This window comes from Pteropus alecto, unplaced genomic scaffold, assembly GCF_000325575.1.
Source record: "Pteropus alecto unplaced genomic scaffold, ASM32557v1 scaffold21, whole genome shotgun sequence".
In the NCBI taxonomy this organism is placed as follows: Eukaryota; Metazoa; Chordata; class Mammalia; order Chiroptera; family Pteropodidae; genus Pteropus; species Pteropus alecto.
This window is the reverse complement of record NW_006436282.1, coordinates 2740584-2761019: the sequence shown is the minus strand read 5'-3', so window position 1 is coordinate 2761019 and position 20436 is coordinate 2740584. Positions and strand designations below refer to the sequence as shown.

The 20436-nt window shown below is 37.3% G+C and overlaps 1 protein-coding gene across 7 annotated transcripts in view; it reads right to left on the bottom strand.

Moving 5' to 3' along the window:
• Positions 1-20436, bottom strand: part of PPP1R9A (protein phosphatase 1 regulatory subunit 9A) — a 262671-nt gene that overhangs the window by 8645 nt on the left and 233590 nt on the right. For 5 of the 7 annotated variants that reach the window (XM_015589385.2, XM_025046923.1, XM_025046924.1 and 2 more), the window contains 4 exons: positions 13822-13909; positions 13640-13723; positions 3306-3504; positions 1171-1290 (listed from right to left, as the gene is read on the bottom strand). In XM_015589385.2, the coding sequence (XP_015444871.1) occupies positions 1171-1290; positions 3306-3504; positions 13640-13723; positions 13822-13909 (491 nt within the window). The remainder of the gene's footprint in view (positions 1-1170; positions 1291-3305; positions 3505-13639; positions 13724-13821; positions 13910-20436) is intronic. The other 2 variants (XM_025046925.1, XM_025046926.1) reach the window with 1 other exon arrangement.

Below are 20436 nucleotides of genomic sequence, written 5' to 3'. Positions count from 1 at the left end.
GGGAAAGAGGTGAAACAGAGTGGACCATGTCAGGTAATGGTGATGGGGGATACATCACGGGATTCTGGAGGTGGAATCTGGAGATGCCCTTGACTCAAGAATATCTTTTAAACTGAGACATAGACAAGGGCAGAGAGTAAAACCACTTAACACAAGGAACTCCTCCAGTACAGAGGAAGGTGCTCCTGTATCGTTTGATTTTTAAATCATCTGCAAATAGAGAAAAGGTTCAAGTGATACCAAACAAGCCACCACACACAGCCCACTGATAATAGCTCACCTCGTCATCTATCATATCCAGGCTCTGAGTGAGGGAGCAACAAAGGAATCAAAGAGAAAAGTGTTATAGAAACAGGACACATAACATACATGGTACAAAGTTTTAATAAAATTAAAATCACGCCAAGCCTGAAGAATATGGGCATGAAAGTTTAAGAGAAAAAAAGTTTTACAAAACGAAAATCGTGTTAAAAAGAAATAACTATTTAGAGTAAAAATATGTTTTCTTACAATGCTTCTCCCCATCCCTTCCACCCTAATACTGATATTTCTTTCCTCTATGTATCTCTTGGGGGCACTAATAGCTAATGCAATCTTCTGCCTCTCTTGTAAACATTTATCTCCTGAGAATTCTTAGCAATGCTGTTTAACTCTAGCTTCTAAATCACTGGTTCTTAGTAATCCTTCCTTATCAGGACTGTACCTGGCTCCTCTCCACTGCAATGAATACCAGTCAGGGGCCCCGGCCAACTCAGAAGGAATGTCAGAATCTTAGGGCGGGGCTGTTGGTGCGGAAGGTGAGGGAGAAATGGAATGGAGAATTTGTAAACTCCATGTGATTTCTGAGCTATTTCCTAAATTTGCTCTCCAGTGCCTACCTTGCACCTCCGTACATCTGTTGAAAGTCATATCATTTAAATTAGAGAAAGGCTAAGTATATAGTAAGGGAGGTCTATTTAAGGGAGCCCCTTAAAGGGGCTGAGAAACAATGCTTTGTTTTTATGTTGAGACAGAAAAGGAGAGAAATCATGATGATTTCATATCAAATATGAAACTGTGGTCCTGATGCTCTACATGCAAAATCTACCTTAACAAAACTTTCCTGGTGATAGTTCATATGTAAAGAGTATGACTGAGAAAGCAGTTCTGTTTTAAGAGCCATGAACATACCTCATCTGACGACAGTGCTAAGGACTGAGAGAGCCCTGGTGTTTTGGGTTCTGCTCCTAGGCCGCTCAGGTCTGCCGAACTGGTACTACTGGGACTGAAGTCATCATTGAAGGTAAAATTCTGTAAAAACAAATGAAGCTCAGTGTGAAATGAGCACCATGAATGAACCTGAGGTAGGTGTGTTCGCAAGTTCTAAAAAGGTGATTTTTCAGTAATCTTACAAGAAATTAATTTTTGGTTTGGTGATGACCTTCGATTTAGGCAGTGGTTGAGAACACTGCGCCTTTTGAGATTCATACAGAATTCTGGTTACTTTCTCCATCAGATGAAAGGATAGGTATTTGGAAGAAATGCTTTTTCAATCTCTCTTCAAGGGTACAGCATCCATTATCCTCTGCAACTGCTCAGAGGAATAATATTAATGAATCTATCTTCTTTGACCCTAATCGTGATGAGTAACAGTGTAAGTGAAAATATAAGATGGTGTGGAGGGCCTGAGTTATGAGGAACAGATGGCAATCCATATTAGAAAGGTGGCTTGAGCACCTCCTGGGAGGGATCGCTTGCTGTTGGCTGTGATAAGTACAGTGAGAAATGGCAGATTCTCTCCTGGATGTAACCTTCAAGATAATGAGTTCTGGGGGAAGTCATACTCTGACACTACGCTAGTTGTTACAGGCTAAAGTACAACACTCACATGGCACCAGCCAAGTTCCGAAGGGGCTGCAGCACAGATACACATTCTCAAATATTCACTTTGGGGTTGGGGAGGTAAGGAGTATATAAATAAAACTTCCCCAGAACTTCGGTAAAATCTTCAGTGGATATTAAAGTCAAATTAATTCACAATGACGACATAGCTGTATTTGTGAAAACACTTTTGAACCAAATCTGGAGTCTCTCCAGTGTAAGATAACGATAGAATTATTCAAAAAAACATTGATGTAAATCAAATTCAACACTGAATATGTTTCAAGGCCAAAGTGGTCTATTGCTGTCAAACCTTCTTTTCTAATTCTAGAATGACTGGCTTCCCAGGGACTCTAAGCACTTGACCAACAGCATCTTGTTTCATAGTCTACTTCCTTAGAAATTGGACTGTTAGTTTTCCATTAGGTTCCTTACAGTGGGTTTAGTTGGTTGTCAAGAATAAATACGATGCCAGAGGCTAGAGAATTCAGTACCAAACAAACTCCAAGGTTTGCTAACTCTTTAGAAAAGGAGACTAAATCAGAGCACACAGAGCGAGGCTAGTAGAACATTTAAGCAGGAGGACATTCAACACAATGTGTTACCATTTCATATTGTCAGTGGAGATACAACCCCAAACCCTGTTAAAACCCCGTGAGCTGTCGGACTTCAAGAAAATAATTAAATTTAAGTAACATTAATCACACGTTTCTGTTTAAGAAAGCAAAGTGAACACACATAAAAGGAGACCAAACAACATGTGAAAGTTAGCCATCGTATGTGTTTCAATAAAGTGTTAGATAAGGTTTGCAGCGTCATGCTGGAAATAACTATCGTGCATTTAAAAACACGTAGCATCCATGCATATAATTCTTAATTCTGCTAAAGCTAAAGAACTCTTGCGATAGAATTACAGCAGTTGTTTGACATGGAAGTTTGATTTAAAAGAATAAATAAATAAGGGTGCTATGTCAGCATTGGTTTGTTTTAAAGAGATTCATTTAGATATACTGAACACATATTCGGTCCCAAATTTATTTGTTTTCCAGTAAATCATGAAAAGCGCAGCAAAAATAGTCTTGTAATGTAATTTAAGGTGGAATACTTGGTAAACAAATCTATCATATTGTTCCATGATTCAAATGCATCTTTCCCAGCATGGCTTAACTGTCAAACTGAGATTAAGTAGCAATACGTGAAAAGACAGGCAAATCAAAGATTAACACAATCTAGAATGGAACAGTATTAAAGACGGTGATGGTTAAATGAGGCTTTCTTTTTCCCCACACAGGAAACGCCATGCATTGTTTACTGCAGTGTTATCACACTGGTTTCTCAGATCCAGTGCACACATACAAGTTGAGAATGCTTTCCAAAGACTGAAGAAAAAGAAGAGATTTGGGGTTTTCTTGTTTTCTTTTTTAATCCATGTGTTTTTTTTCTACCTTGGACCCTTTTTTATCTGAAATTAGAGTTTCAGGAGAAGGCTGGAGGGGACTTGTAGGTGAAGGCAGGTTCCCGAAGGAATAGGATCCTTTCCAGCTTTCATTAAACCACGAGAAAGGCATGCAAGGTGAGCGAGGGGAGGCCTGAGCTGCAGAGGATGGCTTCGGTTTCCAGTGTTCCAGCCTGCCTCTGAAGATCCTGTTTATAAAAAGAATTGAGTGTGTTAGACAAAGCAAGGGCAGATGGAAAACTTACTGAACTTCTGAAGGGACACTGAATATAGTTCAAAGTAACAGTTTGAGAATCTGTTCTCCACACAACTAAGGGTAAAAGTTTCGCACTTTTGACTAGAACATTAATCGTTATCTTTTTTGCATCTAAATGGATTCTGTAACAATGATCAACATTTCATATTGCTATTACCATGGTGAATTCTTATGAAACGTGTCTAATAAATCTACGTGGGTGAATTAAAATCAGAAGGATGCACAGTCTTTTAGGAGCTACTAAGAGGTTAGTCATCACAGTATTCCCTTTATTTGGGTCACATATCAGTACCTCACTGCTAGTGACATTTAGCTCATAACCAGCATTCTTTCCTGGCCTCCCTTGAATTCATGTTCCCAAAAGTCTAAACTTCAGAAAATGATATATTTAAATAATTTGGAAATTTCAGAGCTCATTTTGAGCAGAACATACACCTCATTGGTTTTTCACGATCATCTTAGTGCTTTTTCACAGGAGAAACACCAGACCTGAAGTCTTAATACTCTTATTAATACTGGAGGTCGAGGATCTATCACCTCCTGAGTACATGGCATTGGGCCTTCTCTCAGTCCCTATTTCGTCATCTGTAAACGGTGGATATTTGGCATCTCATATGTGGTTAAGAATTAAATGAGAAAATATATGTGAAAAGTGCTTTGAAAACTGTAAAAGTATAATGGTCTACGTTTATTGTTTAACATTTAAAAGATTCAAAAGCATTTGAGAACAAAGTTTGAAATCAGATATTCTTAATATCTTGCATATTTATATTTATGTTTTGCTCAGAGAAAAATAATTATCAGGAGTTGTGGCAGGAATAGGCAGTAGTTTCTGTGCATCTTGGAAGAGGTCACCCTCAATATGTCCAAAAGACATTTGATGCGATGCCTACCATTTGCTAGCTGTTGATGTCATTACAACAAAGAGATTCTCTTTCAATTAAAAGAGCCTCAACACCATGGCTAGCCAACTCATGTCCTACAAAGATACTAAATTTAAATCTCCTGATATCTTATTTCAAATATTTTGAAATATTACAAATTTCCATAAATAACGTAACTCTTAACAATTCCTGTTCATTTCCAAAGATTACTGTGAGAATCAAATGGGACAATAAATGTAAAAACATCTTATAAACTCTAAAGCAGTATATAAATGTAAAGGGATTGTAAGAATGATAACTAAAGAGAATGGAGAAGTCAGCGATGTTTCGTAGAATACTGACACCTGACAAGATGAATGAGCACAACTGTTGGTCACACTAAAGATCCCAAAAGACCTGATGCTTTTAATGGTGTATTTCTTTAAAAAAAAAAAAAGGGCGGGGAGGGGGTCTGCAAGGGTAGTAGAGAAAGACCAGAGATGTTGTCAATCTTCAATTTCAACCTAAAATTTAAACTAAAAAAATAAAAAACAATTTGTATTCTTAAATCCACCTACTTACTATCAAAAGATGGAATAGAGAAGTACAATAACTGAACCTGAGAAAGCATGAGGCAGGTTGGTCTTCTGTAAGAAATGCTTTTTTTCCCTGGGTTGTGGACTAGTGCAGTGTTTCCCAAACAAGTCTGACAAGAATCATTTGGGGCAGCTATTCAAATGCAGATTCTTGGACACCCAGACTTAACTGAATTAGAATTTGGGGAAGAGAAAGGAAGGAGTTGGCCTGGAATATATTTTAACACATATCTGAGCTGACTCTTAAAGTTTTTAATATCTGTATTTATTAACATTATCTTGAAAGCAAATATGAGACTTCTGGAACAAAACAGGTTATTATTGACTTACAGAAAATTACTGCGCGGGTTCCCCATACCCTAATTTCCTTTCTCCAGGATGACATAATGAGAACCAGCTGTCAGCCTATACTTGATCTATACTGTAGGTAAGAAATCTAAAAAATATGTATCTGGATGGTTATTCAGGAGGACAGCTGTTTCCCTCTTCCCTCTGACAGAGGGAGAGAATCTTATCTCTTTACGGTAAACATATTCGACTTGGGAGGGATCTTGGGTTCTTAGCCTTTGGAAAGTAATACATATCCTAGTGGGAGATAAGACTAGTATCTCTAGCTTCACAGCCTCGGGAATGTCTCCACCAAGATGAGCCTCATCTATCTGCCTCTTCCCATCTCCATTCCTTGAAAATGTAACTACATACCTCTGGGGAGATAAATCTCTGCAGATCTAATTTATCTGCTAAGGCCTGTTTTTTAGCTCAGGTCCCATGTTACAGTAAAAATGCTCACACAGCTCTAACTGCAGAAACATAAAAATATTTTCTCTGTAGTCTCACACTCCTGTAATTGGGCATCATTGAGATAAACTAACGTTTATTTTCTCCTTTGGTTATAAATTTCTGAATCAATTAAAGTAAAATGGGAAATTCTTTGAGTTCCATCCACAATTCAAATAAGGTACGGCAGTGCTTCAATATATGATTTTAAAGTTCATAAATAGGCCATTATTAATGACATATAACTAAATGGTCTCATTCCCAGGTGCACTGCCTTTGTAACAATGTTTTTAGAACAACCACCACCACTTTTTTTTTTTTTTTAAATAAGAAATAAGAATATTGTTACCTAATTTTTGTTCTTTTAAGGACTTTTTGAAAAGGACTCTCGACAGTTCAAATCCTGGCCAGGCAATACTTCAAACAAAATCTGGAGACCACATCTAAACTCTTTGATAAAATTCTCACTGCCAGAAAAATATCCAAGACTGATAATTCCAGGTGGACTTGTACATCCAGCACAGAAGACAGGCCAGGCCGGGAGGCCAAGTATGAGTGTGATGAAGGAAATCATGGAAGCTCGGCCTCAGGTGATATCCAGAGGCTTTCTTAGATAACAGAAAATAATAGAAGGCATGGAAGAAAAGTCCACAGAAAGCAATGCAAGCTCAATTCTAAGGAGATAACCACATCTTCTCAGCTGCAAACCACTAGGTCCTGGGGTACTCTGAAAAGTATTCTCCAATTCTCCCACAGGTCTGGCTGTGCCCTGCTGAGGCTATATCCTGTTCCCTTCATTCTTTGTGTATCCTTGACTCTAAAACTCCAAGAACTGATGTAACCTTTGTGTGTTTGCCAGTATCCATAAGTAACTGACAAGTGGTATAGTTCTATGTGCTTGGACCCAGAGTACAGAATATTCATTTAAAAGAGCAAACTCTCCGTTACTTTAAATCATAGACCTATCAGATTACTAAACATGCTTTCTAAAATGCCATTTTTCCCCTAAGAGAAACTGAACTCTTGGGCCTATGGAAAAAGCAGAGAAGTTTTGGTAGTAGTTGTTCTATTATTGACCACTCTTATAGTCTGTAACTTTGTGGAGAAATATGTAAAGATTTACGTAACATTCTTCCTTCTCTCCTTCTTCCCTTTTCTTTCTCCTTTCTTCCCTTCCTCCCTCCCCTACTTTTTTTGACTGATGGCAGGTCATGGGCTAAGGTGCACAAGCTCCATATAGATCCTTAATAATCTTTGTGAAAAATCAAGATTGGTAGAAAATAATTTCTAGAGGATCAAATAGGCATGTGTCCTGTACTTCCTTCACCTTCTTTTTTTAGCGTGTACATTAATGGCTTATTATCATTTTTGGAAAAAAGAGAATTACAAGTCACAGCTACATCTCTGATTGTTTTATTAGTAGGAATTGAGAGAAAGAATGGCTTCAAATTAAGTCTCTGTAATCCTAAAATGTCTTTTGTGGGGCTGGGATGGGGAAGGAGGTAGGGAGACTGACTGTTTCCTGGCATTTAAGTGTTTTATAGTTAACAACTCTACAGAGCAATTAACTCACTTATGTACATCTTGAAACCAGCTTCTCCTGGGGATAGCACCCCAAAATTAAATTTCTCAGGTAAACATTCCATGGTGATCTTTGTTGGTGGGTTTTAGCTTCAAGTACAAGGTGTATAAAGTATTCAGAATCTAATTGGATGTCATCGAAATATAATTAGTAGTTCAGGAGTTGCCAGAACAGAAAAAGCATAAACAGAATATAGAATTCAAACAAGTAGTAAAGGAGGTTAATTGAAGAAAATCAGAACAACCAGAAGGGTTGCAGGCATCAATTTACCCATATCAGATGAAGCAATTCTGTGTGGTTCTAACATCCACCAAGGAGACTGAAGTTGTAAAGCCAGCCCCTTCTGAAGGGGACCTGGAGACCCTAACAGATAACAGCTATGACAACCAAGTGTCCATCTGCAGCTAAGGCAACCACATGGACGTATCCTACTTCCAGATCCTCAGTCATGGTCTAAATCTCTGCTCAATAACCAACAGCCCGTCTGAGCTGGTCACTATACAGTGTTCGAACTTATGCCAGGGTTCAAGACACGCTACCTCAAAATGTGGCACCTTGCTGTACTGAATATTTTAAGCTGAAGGAATTTGAGAAATAGCAGGTGCAGAAAGGGCTCTCTGATCTCCCCATCCACCTGGATGCAGGTCATCAAACTCACGTGAAAGGGTCCTTCCCCTGCCCCTCCCTATACCAGGAGGAAAGGATCATCCTTATTTCTGTAGATGGGGGATGCTAAGAGGAATCTAAACAAATGAACGCACAGGCTTTGCTAAGTTTACCCTAGTTTACTATCCTTATCTCATATCTTTTTGTCCTATGACATTTTTCTGTGACTTTTCATTCTTCATCAAACTTACCATAAAAATGCTCAGGCTTAATCCCTTCTTTGGGTCTTCATTTCCTTAAGAAGTCTTCTATGTCACAGAAAATTTCTATTAAATACATTTTTTGCTTTTCTCTTGTTAAGCTGTCTTTTGTCAGTCTAATTTACGGGGCTCTGGCCAGATGACCTAGGAGGGTGGAGGGAAAAAGATAAATTTTCCCTCCCCTACACTCATCTGAGATAGAGAAACTGTTCTCTTAGTGAGTCTTCCTTCATATAGGGAAGGTTTAAAATGAAATCCATATTATTAAAACAAAAATGTTAAGTTTAAGAATAACATGTTGCTTAGGATTTAAGAAAATATGTATTATTACAAATCTGAGAAATTTATCCACGGATTCTATCTCAATATATTTAAATGGCTTCAGATTTAACTGATTAAGATGTAAAAAAAAAAATACCAAAAAACACTGATAGGAATATTGGGATGTTTAGAGTCACTGCAGTTATCGCTTTATTGTATTTTTGAGAGTTTTTAAAGAATGGAAAATTGTTGACTTGTTAAAAATTTAAGTTTGTCACATTTCAGACCTTGAGGAGTACTTAAAAAAGAAAAATGAATAGATTAAATTTATAAATGCAGCTAAAAATAGGACAATTATGAGGAAACAAGTCTGTACTACCAAGATTAAATTAACATTCACAGGTCTTTGAAAGTGACTGCTTTTATTTTATACAAAATTTTACTAGATGTATAAACAAAATGACAAGATTTTTAAGTAGAACTGAAACCAAAAAAAAGCTAGGTTTTCAAACTGGAGACTAAAAATTCCTCTTAATTTATAACTCATATAATCCTCTTTTTAAGAACAAAGCTACGTTTGGACATTAAAAATATCAAGTGAAGGGGAGAACCCATAGAAGTTCTAGCGCAAAAGTTAAGCGTCCATAGGTGCTTTACTGAATTTTTGTCAACATATTCATGGCCACATAGTGGCTCGGGAATGTGTGCTTTAAAACGTTCTAGGTTCAAATTACTCTGCTTTTCTCTAATGGCCATTCACTGCTGGCCATTTACGAATGCATTTTTGTTTCTTGTTTAAAAAAAAAAAAAAATTTTTTTAAAGGACAATTCTGGCTCCCCTGTGGGCCAGGTTTGGGCAGAGGTGAGGTAGTTTCTCTTCCTGCACATGTGCTCAGCCAGCTCCTCAAGTCCTCTGAAAGGGTGTGTTTCCACTCCAACTCAGGGGCAGAGGTTCTGCCCATGCTCACTAACAGGCAGAGCTGCCCTCCAGGTACTTGTCATGGGGTATGATCTCAAACTTATTATAATGCCAGGATTTATCTAAAGCTTCTTTGAAATGACATCTATAAAGAGTCTAAACTATAATCCACATAGTCCAGTCAATCTTCAAGATATTACCAAAGTCACCCTTGGATGAACAAGACTGCCAGCAAAATACATCCAGAGAATACTTTGTTTTATATTCTTATGATGAGAATTTAGATAATTACGATAGCCATTTATATTTATTAAGAACTCAGAATGTGCTTAAATGTGATTCTCTTAATCCTCCCAATGATCTGAAGAGGCATGTGAGGCATGTATATGTTTCTGTTTTACAGATAAGGAAACTAAGGCACAAAGAGGTTAAGTAACTTGCTCAATATGTTAAGTGCTGGGATTTGAATCCAGGCTCTTAACCACTTTGACATTATGCTCTTGGCTTTTACTGAAGGCCACTGTTATACTTCCTATGAAGAAAGTATTGTTGAAGATGTCCTATTTTAAGTAACAAGCTTACTTTTTACTTTATCTTCTTTTTCCCCACCCAATTTACTTTTAAAATAAATTATATTGTATCATATGTACTTTTGTATATAAACAAATTATATCGGGAACAAAGAGAAGTACATATAGATAAAAAATAAATAAGAATACATGTTAATTTATAGAACAACTAAATGAGTAAGAAATCAAGAATTTGTTTTTCATAGACTCATATGGATCAACACCATCTAATAGAGATATAATATGAACCGCATTATATAAATTAAAACTGTCTAGTAGCCACATGAAAAAAATTTTAAAGGTAAAGTTAATTTTATAATATATTTTATTTAGCCCAAAATATTATTGCAACATGATTCCAATACTGATTACAGTATTATAAAATTTTTAATAGGATATTTCACTTTTTTTTCCTACTACGTCTTTGAAATCCAGCATGCATTTTCTCCAACAACGCATCTCAATACAGACTAGTCACATTTCATGTGCTCAGTGGCCACATCTGACCAGAGCCTATCATATTGAATAGTGCGGACAGAGATGGATGGGGAGTTAGAGACCAGGCAGCTTTAGTCCACCTCACTTAATTTTTGTAAGAAACCAAGGCCCAAGATATTCGGAGAGTTACCTATGGCAAATTCAGGATGAATACTTGGATTCCAGGACAGTGTTTTTTTTCCACTGTTCACACTTTTAAGGTGAATGCAGATTCGCTTCCCCAGAAGAGTGCCATTTCCCTTCCCCACCATTTCCCCACAGCCATCATCTAGCCTTGTTCTAAGATACACAGATCTGCTCACAGGAGCATTCCCCTTAGTGACTAAACTGGGAGCTTCTTCCACGGAGATATAAGGCAGACAATCCATCGACACCAGTGGCCACTGACTCTAGAATTTAGGATCGGATTTTATTTTACTCTTTGGTGTGTACTTTAAGGGATGAACAAGCTCTGACAACTAAGTTTCATACTTTTCTTATCTGCTATGCTACCTGTTTAAATCTGAATGTTCACTGAGCACATATTTGAAAAGGACAGAACGAAACTATATTTCTTCGTAGGATTTATTTATTATTATTATTTTAACCTCATCTATTTGTTTCATGTTGGTGATGTATTTGAGTCATTATGTCTCCACAAGGAACACAATAAATTCTTTACCCTTTGAGAAGGAAAAAACTAAAACCAAGACCAAACTTAGCAAACATCTTGCCTCTTTAATGTCCTATAGCCTCAGGTTATAACTGAATAAATGACCTCCTTAGATTTTACAATCTTATAGGAACTGGAAGAAAGGCCTAGCAGATAAGATGACTAACTCATGACTGAATCTTCCCTCCCTTTTCTGAGAAAGTCTCACAGGGGTGATGAGTTTATTCCCAGTTCTTCACAACTGCAATAGGACCTTGCAGTTAATCCTGTCTATCACCCGCCTCTCATCAGGGCCCTTGTGAAACCAATTCAATTGCATTAAGCAACTTCTCGGTAGTAACTGTTCTTTCTGGAATATGTTTTACACAGTTCCGGACCCAACGTCAGTCTACATGGGAGAACAGAGGCTGTCATGAGATATGACTAGTGTTAACCAAATCATTGTGATAGCTCACAAATTATTATTATTTTTTTTTTGAGAAATAGAAAAAGTCACTCTTCTCTGTTCTACTCTTTCAATTGCATAAATTCTTTTCAGTCCTGTAAAAGTTCTACTGCAATTAGAAATAATTCAACAATTATGATTCTAATTCAAAAGTATTTTGTAGTGTTGGTACACATGGAACTCTGTGATGACTGAAGCAGAGAAATTCCAGAGTTAATGTTTTAAATATATAGAGCTGGCTAGGCAGCCAAGTTAGAAGCTCGGCTGGCTACTGATTCAAAAGTTGGCATTAGCTGCGGTGAGGCAGCATGCTGATGACAGCCAACCCTTACTACCCATGATTTTCATCTGGAATTTATACAAGGTGGTGATACTCTCTACTAAGATGAAATTCAGTCGAACTTTCTCGCCCCTGCTTAATGCCTTTGCTTACAACTCTTTTAGCCTCAAAGGTGAGAAACTCAGAGGTAGTATCTGAGTTTCTCTTCCATTGTGTTTTTGGACATCTCTCTCTTTTAAACAGTTTCATTATTTGTTGTTTTATTCCCTTAGTATTTTGACAGTTTTCTATTCTTAACTTTAACTTACAAAGTAGAGTGTTTGGTATTTCTCACTCCAAAACCACACAAAGTTAAATCTCCTTTGAGTTACATGATCACCTTATTTTTCCTGAGATTTTTGTCCCCAACATAAACAGAACTTTCTATACTTTTTCCATTTTGCAAAAATAATTAGTTTGGAATTCTCTCTATTTATGCCCCATCCCATTCTCTTGTAATCTCAGGGAGAAGGTACAATTTCTCACCGAGCCGTATGCCAGAAAAGAGAAAAAGAAAAAAGGAAACAGCAGGGGACAATCTATGAAATGGATAAGTGGTCCCCACATGATTTCAAAGTATTTGATTCTTAGCATTTTGTCTGTTTCTTCCTTAGTATACGCTTTTGAGATAACTCCCAAATTTCATAAAGAAATAACACTATAAGATGCATAAGTAACTGGAGGGGACATGGAGTGTTGGAAAGACATCTAGACAGTAGGCACAAGCCCCAGTTAATTGGCGTTAATTACCTACTGCATAATCCTGGGCTAATCAATTAAATTCTATAAAGGTGAAGGTCCTCATCAATAAAGTATGGTATTATTATAAGTCCTCCCAATCTTATTATAAAAATCAATTGAAAAGATAAATATAGAACTTCTCTGTAACTTGCAAATAATAATAATAATAATAGCAACAAACTGTTATCTTTATTATTTTTTTTAAATACCAGGTACATTTTAAATGTTTTACATGAAAACTCATTTAATCTTTATACTAATGTTATAAGGTAGGTACTGTTATTACCTTCATTTCACATATGAGAAAATGGAGACACAGAGGCTAAATAACTTGCCCAAGATTTTCAAGCTGAGAGCTCTGATTCAAACCCAGGCAATCAGACTTTGGAGCTCTCTGCTTTCTTGTCTTAAAATGATATAATCTCAGAGTAAAATTGGGAAACTTGACAACATGCTGTACAAAGCTCACTCCTCCATAGGAAAGTCTTAATAGAACAGTCAGCATAGTTGATAGGACCTGCAAGCGATTAAAGAGCTGAGTCCAGCAAGAGATGGTGGTCATTTGCACATAGATGTGGACAGAACAGGCTTGAATGCCAGTAGGTACTTAAATGCAAAATTACCCTTTCAGAGTTCACAAAAGAGAAGATACTAATATTGTGAGTAGCCAGGCAACAAAGCTGAAATATGTCTAATTGCTTTAGCATATATCACGTATATTTATGCTGCTTTCAGGTAAACATTTATTGATGCTGTTCATGTGACCATCATTCTAAAATGAAACCAATGGATATACCTAAGGCCAGGTATAGGCTTTAATTGGAGTAAAACAAACATAAACCGTGTAATTTTTCTTTCGTCTCACCTCTAGGTATATCACTTCGGCTCAAAGACACTGACTATTGATTTTGGTTAATGGAAGGGGGCCCGAAAGTTTAGATAGAGAGATAAATCTGTGTTTTTAATCACTCATCCATACCTGCTACCTGGAGAAAACCTGCTGGCTTCTTTTTCTTTTTCTTTCCACTTCTTTCCCTTGCTGGAATTCCTTCGTAATGGAGCCCTATAATGACAGCACACAGTCAGAAAGGAGAATTAGACATTTTCTCCTTTAATCCTTCTTTTATAGAGGGCTTGCGTTTTACATCATGAAGTGCTTACCCCAAATCCACAAACTTTCGCTTAATTTTTCCTCCTTGCACCACCAATGAACTGGATGCCCTTACTGATTTGGGGCCTTTGGCACCATCTAGGATATATACATATGTGAAAAAAACACAATTATTATTATTACTATTTTTAAAGCCATGAGTCAAATGTCAGTGCATCTCTGAATCTAAGGGATTTGCCTCAATTCCTAACTGTAGAAAATAACAAATACCATGTTTTTAAGCTAGAGGAAACACAGCTATGTGGAGGAACATCCCCATCAAGCCAGGAGATGTCCTGTTGGACTGAGGCTGAATACCAATCACAAAGAGCTTTAGCTTCGAATATACTAGAATGAACAATATAAGGAAAAATGAACACCACCAAATCACCCTTTAAATTCAAAGCAGGGACCAACATGACTTTCCTTTTGTTCCTTCTCTGGCTTCAACTCTGCTTCAAACGCTTGGGGCTCTGCTCTCCATGCCTTTTTTTGCCTTTGGGTTTTTTTGCCTTTGCCTTCTCACAGGAACCCAGCCAGCACCCCCATATCTCCAAAACCAGTGCAGAAGGAAAGTCATCCCTGAGAATCTGGGAGATTTAGGGAGAAAGTGAGAGTCAAAGCTTTCTCTTCTGGTCTCTCCCTTGCTAACGGCCTGTGGCCAGTTCTAAGACAGAGGAAGGCAGAACATAGGAAAGGCCGCTTAAGCCAGAGCTCAGCTGTAAGACATTAATGTCTTTGAAAGGTTCTCTTTTGAAGATGGGTTGGAGCACAGTATGACTGGCCTCCTGTGATTCTGAAGATGTCAAATGCTCCTCAGTGTTTGGAACAGAATGATCTTTGCCTTTCTGAGTTATGCTGGCACTCTAAAGGGCAGCAGCTGCTGGGGATGGGGACAATCGAACTGATGCCCAAAACCAATCAATGGAGAGGCTTTGTGAATGAGTTCAATGTCAAAAGTAGGCGCTAGATTCCACTGGTGCCACTTATTCCACCTTGGACAACGCAGATAGCTCCTAAGGTTCAACCTGGAACTTTATTAAGCAAAGGATGCTATTTGATGCAATCTTTCAGCATACCCAGTTATCTGAGATGTTATTTTAAATATTTGATGCATATTTGAGTGTGAAACTACCCTCCTAATTGTCTGTTGGTGGTGTCTGTGTGTCTGTCTCTATTTTTTTAAAATTAAAAAAAAAAATCAGCAACTTACTAGCCTGAAGTATAATGAGAATAGTCCTCCTCCAAACAAAGAGTTCAATTTACCATGCAGGTTAATTTTGCTTATAATTTTGTTTATTTCAGGAGAAATTTCTAAACACACATGTTTATAAAACATGAAATGTACATATAGCTCTCATTTAAGAATCTGTGTTCAAAGCTCTAAAGAAACACTAGATGTTGACAAATACTCTAAGGATTTTTAGTTATCTTTTCATGTTTTTAGTTAATGATACTCAGATTACAATAATCAATTCCTTGAAACATATATAATAAAGTGCAAGAGTCAGAAATATGTCCATGTCAAAATCTACTTCTAGTCTCAATTATTTATTAAGAATATTTGTATCATTACTCTTTGGGTAACTGAATTAAATAGCCACAGATGTGACACAGACACATAAAGAAAATCCATAGACATGGCACAAAGGCCTTCTGAGGTGATTTTGCTAATGGACATAAAAAAAAAAAGGCAGCAGAATTTCAATTTTCTTAATAGAAGCCAAAGAGAAGAAAGTACAGGACTTTTCCAGATCAATCCTAAAGCAACTCTTAATGGCTAGGACTGTGCAAAGTTAAAAAGGAGACTGCCTAATTATTTTCTGAATTAGAGGTAGCTGGGAGATGTTTTAATAAGTGGTGAGAGGACCAGATGAAACAATATACACGGAAACACTCTGTAACCTATTAATGTTGCAGTTACTGGACATCTTGGGACTAAAAGCCTCATTCTGCCCATCACAGAGCCTGTTGCTAGGCAACCTCACGTCATTATCTCACCCACTGGCCAAAGTGTGTTCCAAGGAACACTTAAACGAATGCTTTCAAAAGGCCAAAGAGGCGAGATTATGTAATAATGCACTTTCTCATTTTAAATCAGTCAAGTACACATTAATGGACATAAGAATTTCTAGTCTGCATAAAAACCAACACTGGATTGTTATAATATCAGAAAAAGAAATGTGACATTTTTGTTTATTAAGTTATTTAGCTTTATGCAAAATTTCCATTGGGCTTTTTGAAATCTCTCCACTACTACCTTCACCAGCAATTAGAACACTGGTGTCTTAGTCTTCATTTTCAAAGGTAATGTAAGTGGTCTCATGACAGGTAAATAGTAAGACTTCATTCTAAATACTAAGTACTTGGACTTCATTCTCCTCAATCTCACTGCAACAAGACTTTTGACTACCTCTCCCTTTATTGTGGGGACCCCCAAGTCTACCTCCCAAGGCCTGGCTTCTTTCCTGAGCGCACAATCTCCTCTGTCAGAAAATGAGTAAATCGTCTTTCTCTTGTCATGTTTCTGATTTTCTACATTTTATTAATGACAAGACCATATTTTCTGAGGCTTAACACCCCTGTGATTAGTTTTGCCCTCCTCACTTTCTTCGCCCCCGTATCTAGTCAACATCTGTTTCAAACGTTCTTGTATCATTCTTTCCTGTCACTGTGTATTACTCCTCCGTAGAGGTGTAGTCGTTCCCATACCAGCATCTTTTCTTTTTTCATTCCTCTACTCAAACATCTTGTGGTTTCTTACTAAGGTAAGCTAACTAAAGTACTTAAATTCTATAGCAAGAGACTTACCCTACTTGTTCGATTTTCTGTGCAACCACTCTAACCTGCATAAATAAACTGCTTCAGGCAGCTGGGGTGACTCCATTCCTTAAATTCACTTTACTTGTACCTGTCTCTGTTAATGACATCTCCTTGCCTTATAGGCCTTCCATATCTATTCTTTTTGTTTTTTTCAGTTCTTCAGTGGTAATTCTAATTGTATGTTCTTTGTCAAGTCTTGTTTACCAATCTTAGCTAGATAAAACCGTGCCTTCTTCTGAATAATGATAAAATTTACTATTTCTATATGTATAAGGCCTAATGCAATGTAGTAATAATAAATGAATTCTATAAATATTTCTATTTGCCAGGACATTAATTCAACAAATAGGTTTGAAGGTGTGTTCTGTGTGCTAACAGCTACATATAAAATTAGAATAATAATCTCCTAAAATCATGAATAGAAAACTCATAGTATTTAATTTACTCTACTTAACCTTGTCTGAACAGAAGTCCATTGCTATGTAAGTCTAGAGATCAAAACTTTAGTATGAGGCTACTCTGGAAGAAAATATGTTCATGCCTTCTACTGCCAGATAACTTGTTTTACAAATCTCTAGAAATAATCTTTTATTCCCCCTAATTTTAAATGAAATGGAGTTAGGTGTTTAATATTTAGCCAGTTATAATGGGACTCCTTCTATCTTAGTTTCAACCAAGGTCCCAAAAATATGACAACAAAATGATGACTTGTGAATGCAGTATTTACATGATTTAGAAAACATCCAACTTCAATGACGTGTTTGATAATACCAGAGTATTATCCTCAGGATTGTAATCAAATACAGCTATAACTTAATGATTACCTTTGTACTAACTTGATAGACTAAAAGTAATGATATATTACTTTTTGAAACATCTGGATAAATGGCAACCAATGAGTAAGACATTTTCAGTTTATCCAGCAATGCTGAGTGAAAGGAAATATACATCTAAACCAGAGGTCAGCACCTTTTTATGTTAAGGGCCAGTTAGTAAAAATTTTAGGTTTGTGGGCTCTTGTCTCTGTCACAATTACTCAACTCTGCTATTGTAGCATGCAATCACAGTATGTAACCGAATGAGTGCGACTGTGTTCCAATAAGACTTCATTTATAAAAACAGGTGGGGGCTGATTTTGGTTTGATGACCTCTGCTCTAGAAGGACTGCATTGATTCTCTAGAGAGACACTTATTAGTTTATCCAAGAAATTTATTATGCATCAAGTATATGCCACATTCTTTGCTGGGGACCAAGAATACAAAGATGAACAAGATGAATGAGAAAACTCTGGCTCACACCTTACAACTAGATCACATTATTATACACAAAATGATAGAAGCAGAAGTAACAGTGTGAACATTTCTGTGGGATCAGAGAAGAAAAAAATAATTCATTCTGTCTGGGGATGGGGAGGGTATACTAAGGGTCCATGATGATGCTAAGATTTAAGCTGGGCTCTGAAGAACCAGAATTTTCCTGGAGTGAAGTGTTAGGTAAGAAGGTAAACGTGAAGTCTAATTTGTCACTGTAAGTATTGCTAAACGCCATTCCAATTCCTTTATTGATGAGCCAATGAGTTGTAAGAACCACACATATAAACACACACATACACACACACACACACACACACACACGTATACACACACACGAAATGAGAAATCAGGTTAATCATACTTAACCTCTCCTGAGTCTAGGTCTGCATAGCAGATTAGTCTCATATAGTGCAAATTAAAGGATTTTACAAAACATTATTCTCCAAATTGGGTTTCTGAGGACAAAAGAAGCTAGATCCTACTCTATTAATCAATATTGTGTCAGCCCCTGCAATGTCATAAAAATGAAAGCATGAAATTTCCCTAATGATTGAACGATATTAAGGTCCATCTTGGGAAACAGGTAGGGGGAGTCCCTGAAAGACAGGAGACAGCTGTAGCAATGCTGGTGCTACAATGAAACGAGCAATTAATTCATCAGTCAGCCCAGCCTACTGAGCACATTCCATATACAGTTACCTTTATTCTAATTTCATGCTCACTGAGCAACTTTCTGGCTTATGAACCTACCAACTAGGAGAAAGAGAACAAAACAAATGAATGACATTGGTTATTACGAAAGCTGTACCTTCCAAAGTAAACCAGAAAATTAGTATTCTGCTTTAGAAATCAGTGTTTTCTAAGTTGGAACAGCACGAATAGGTCATTCTTAACTTGATTAAATCTGGGTGTGTTATTGAGTTTCGGGACTCAGAAAACTACGGTCTGGAGTCCTGACGCTCACTGACTAGTAACAGGCTACTTTCTGAGAGCCAGTTGGCTGACTGGTCTCCTTGACATCTTTCATATTCTTTGCTGGGGACCAAGAATACCAAGCTGAACAAGATGAATAAGAAAACCCTGGCTCAGACTTGACAGCTAGATCACTTATTATCATACACAAAGTGACAGAAGATGCAACAGGCCTGAGAGTGGAAGGCAAGAAAGTATAGGGCTTTCCTAGTTGTTGGTGGCGGTGGTCGTGGGGTGTCAGAGAGATAAGGTATGTCACAAAACGAACAAGCAAGCAATCAATGAAACAAAGAGAGCAAGATCGAGAGAGGTGGGGGGAAGAGAGGAAGAGGGAGAAAGGAGGCAGACAGATTCCAGTCTGCAAACTCCTTTAGGGAAAGGATGGAATCTTATTACTGTATATTCAGCCTTTAGCGCAATGCTGCTCAATAACTACTGCTGAAGAATACGTGAATAAAATAATTAATGTCAAAGAACATGAGAGGTATAGAAAACTCTTGAAGGCTGGAAACTTTTATCAAGGAAAGGAAAGAATGTGAGGCTCTGCTTTTATCTAGTCACAATTAATACCTAACATTGGTTATCACACTAGTGACTATTTATAAAGTCAGTACTTTATAAAACCTCAAGTAATGGTTTCTTCCCAGTTACCCTGAAGTACAATCAGCCCAGGAAAATCAAAAATGGGAAAGCTCAAGTTCTTGGTCTTTGGTGAAGAAACTACCCACCCCCTCTTGGTCCAGCTTACTATAGCTGGGAGGTTTATCCCCAAAGAAGCTGCAGTAGCTAACAAGGGAGGCATTAGGGAACAGGATGGAATTTTACCGGTAATTATTGCTAATCACATTTTACTGTGCATTACTGCTAATGGACTGCAACGCACAATTTACATCCAGGTTATACTTCCCCAGTCTGAGAGGAAACATCTGACTTCGAAGATTCATAAATATATCAGAGGTAAAAGGAAGAGAGAAATAATCTAGACAAGATTTAGCCAATTTAAAAAGTCTTTGGGTCACATTTCGTGTGTGAGTGATCCATTCCTTGACTATATATAATTTCTTTCAAAATAGCTAGTTATGCCTAATAAACTCAGTGGACCACAAAGTATTAACCAATATAGCTCCAATGCTTCTGCTGGTTTACCTTCATATGGACCAATTAATGTCTATACATATTTTTCTGAAGAGATGATGGAGGTTTTGACACAAGTATATTTCTATAAAAGTGCGATTATAATCCACAGTTTAGGTTAATTGATGAGAGTTTTTGAAGCTTTTGTTCTTTGGGAAGTAGGGCAAAATCCCAGTGCAAATCTTTCCCCAACCCGACAACCATTTTTGATGAATTAGTGGGCTTCACACATTTTCTCTTGCCTCTCCACTAGTATATTGTCCTCCCTAAGTACTTAATTTTTACCTCAAAACTTTTAGAAGATCTGTGCTTTGGACTGGTCTGTGGAAGATAATTCTAGCAATCAACAGGCCCAGGAAAGGATACCAAGGGAGATATCGGAA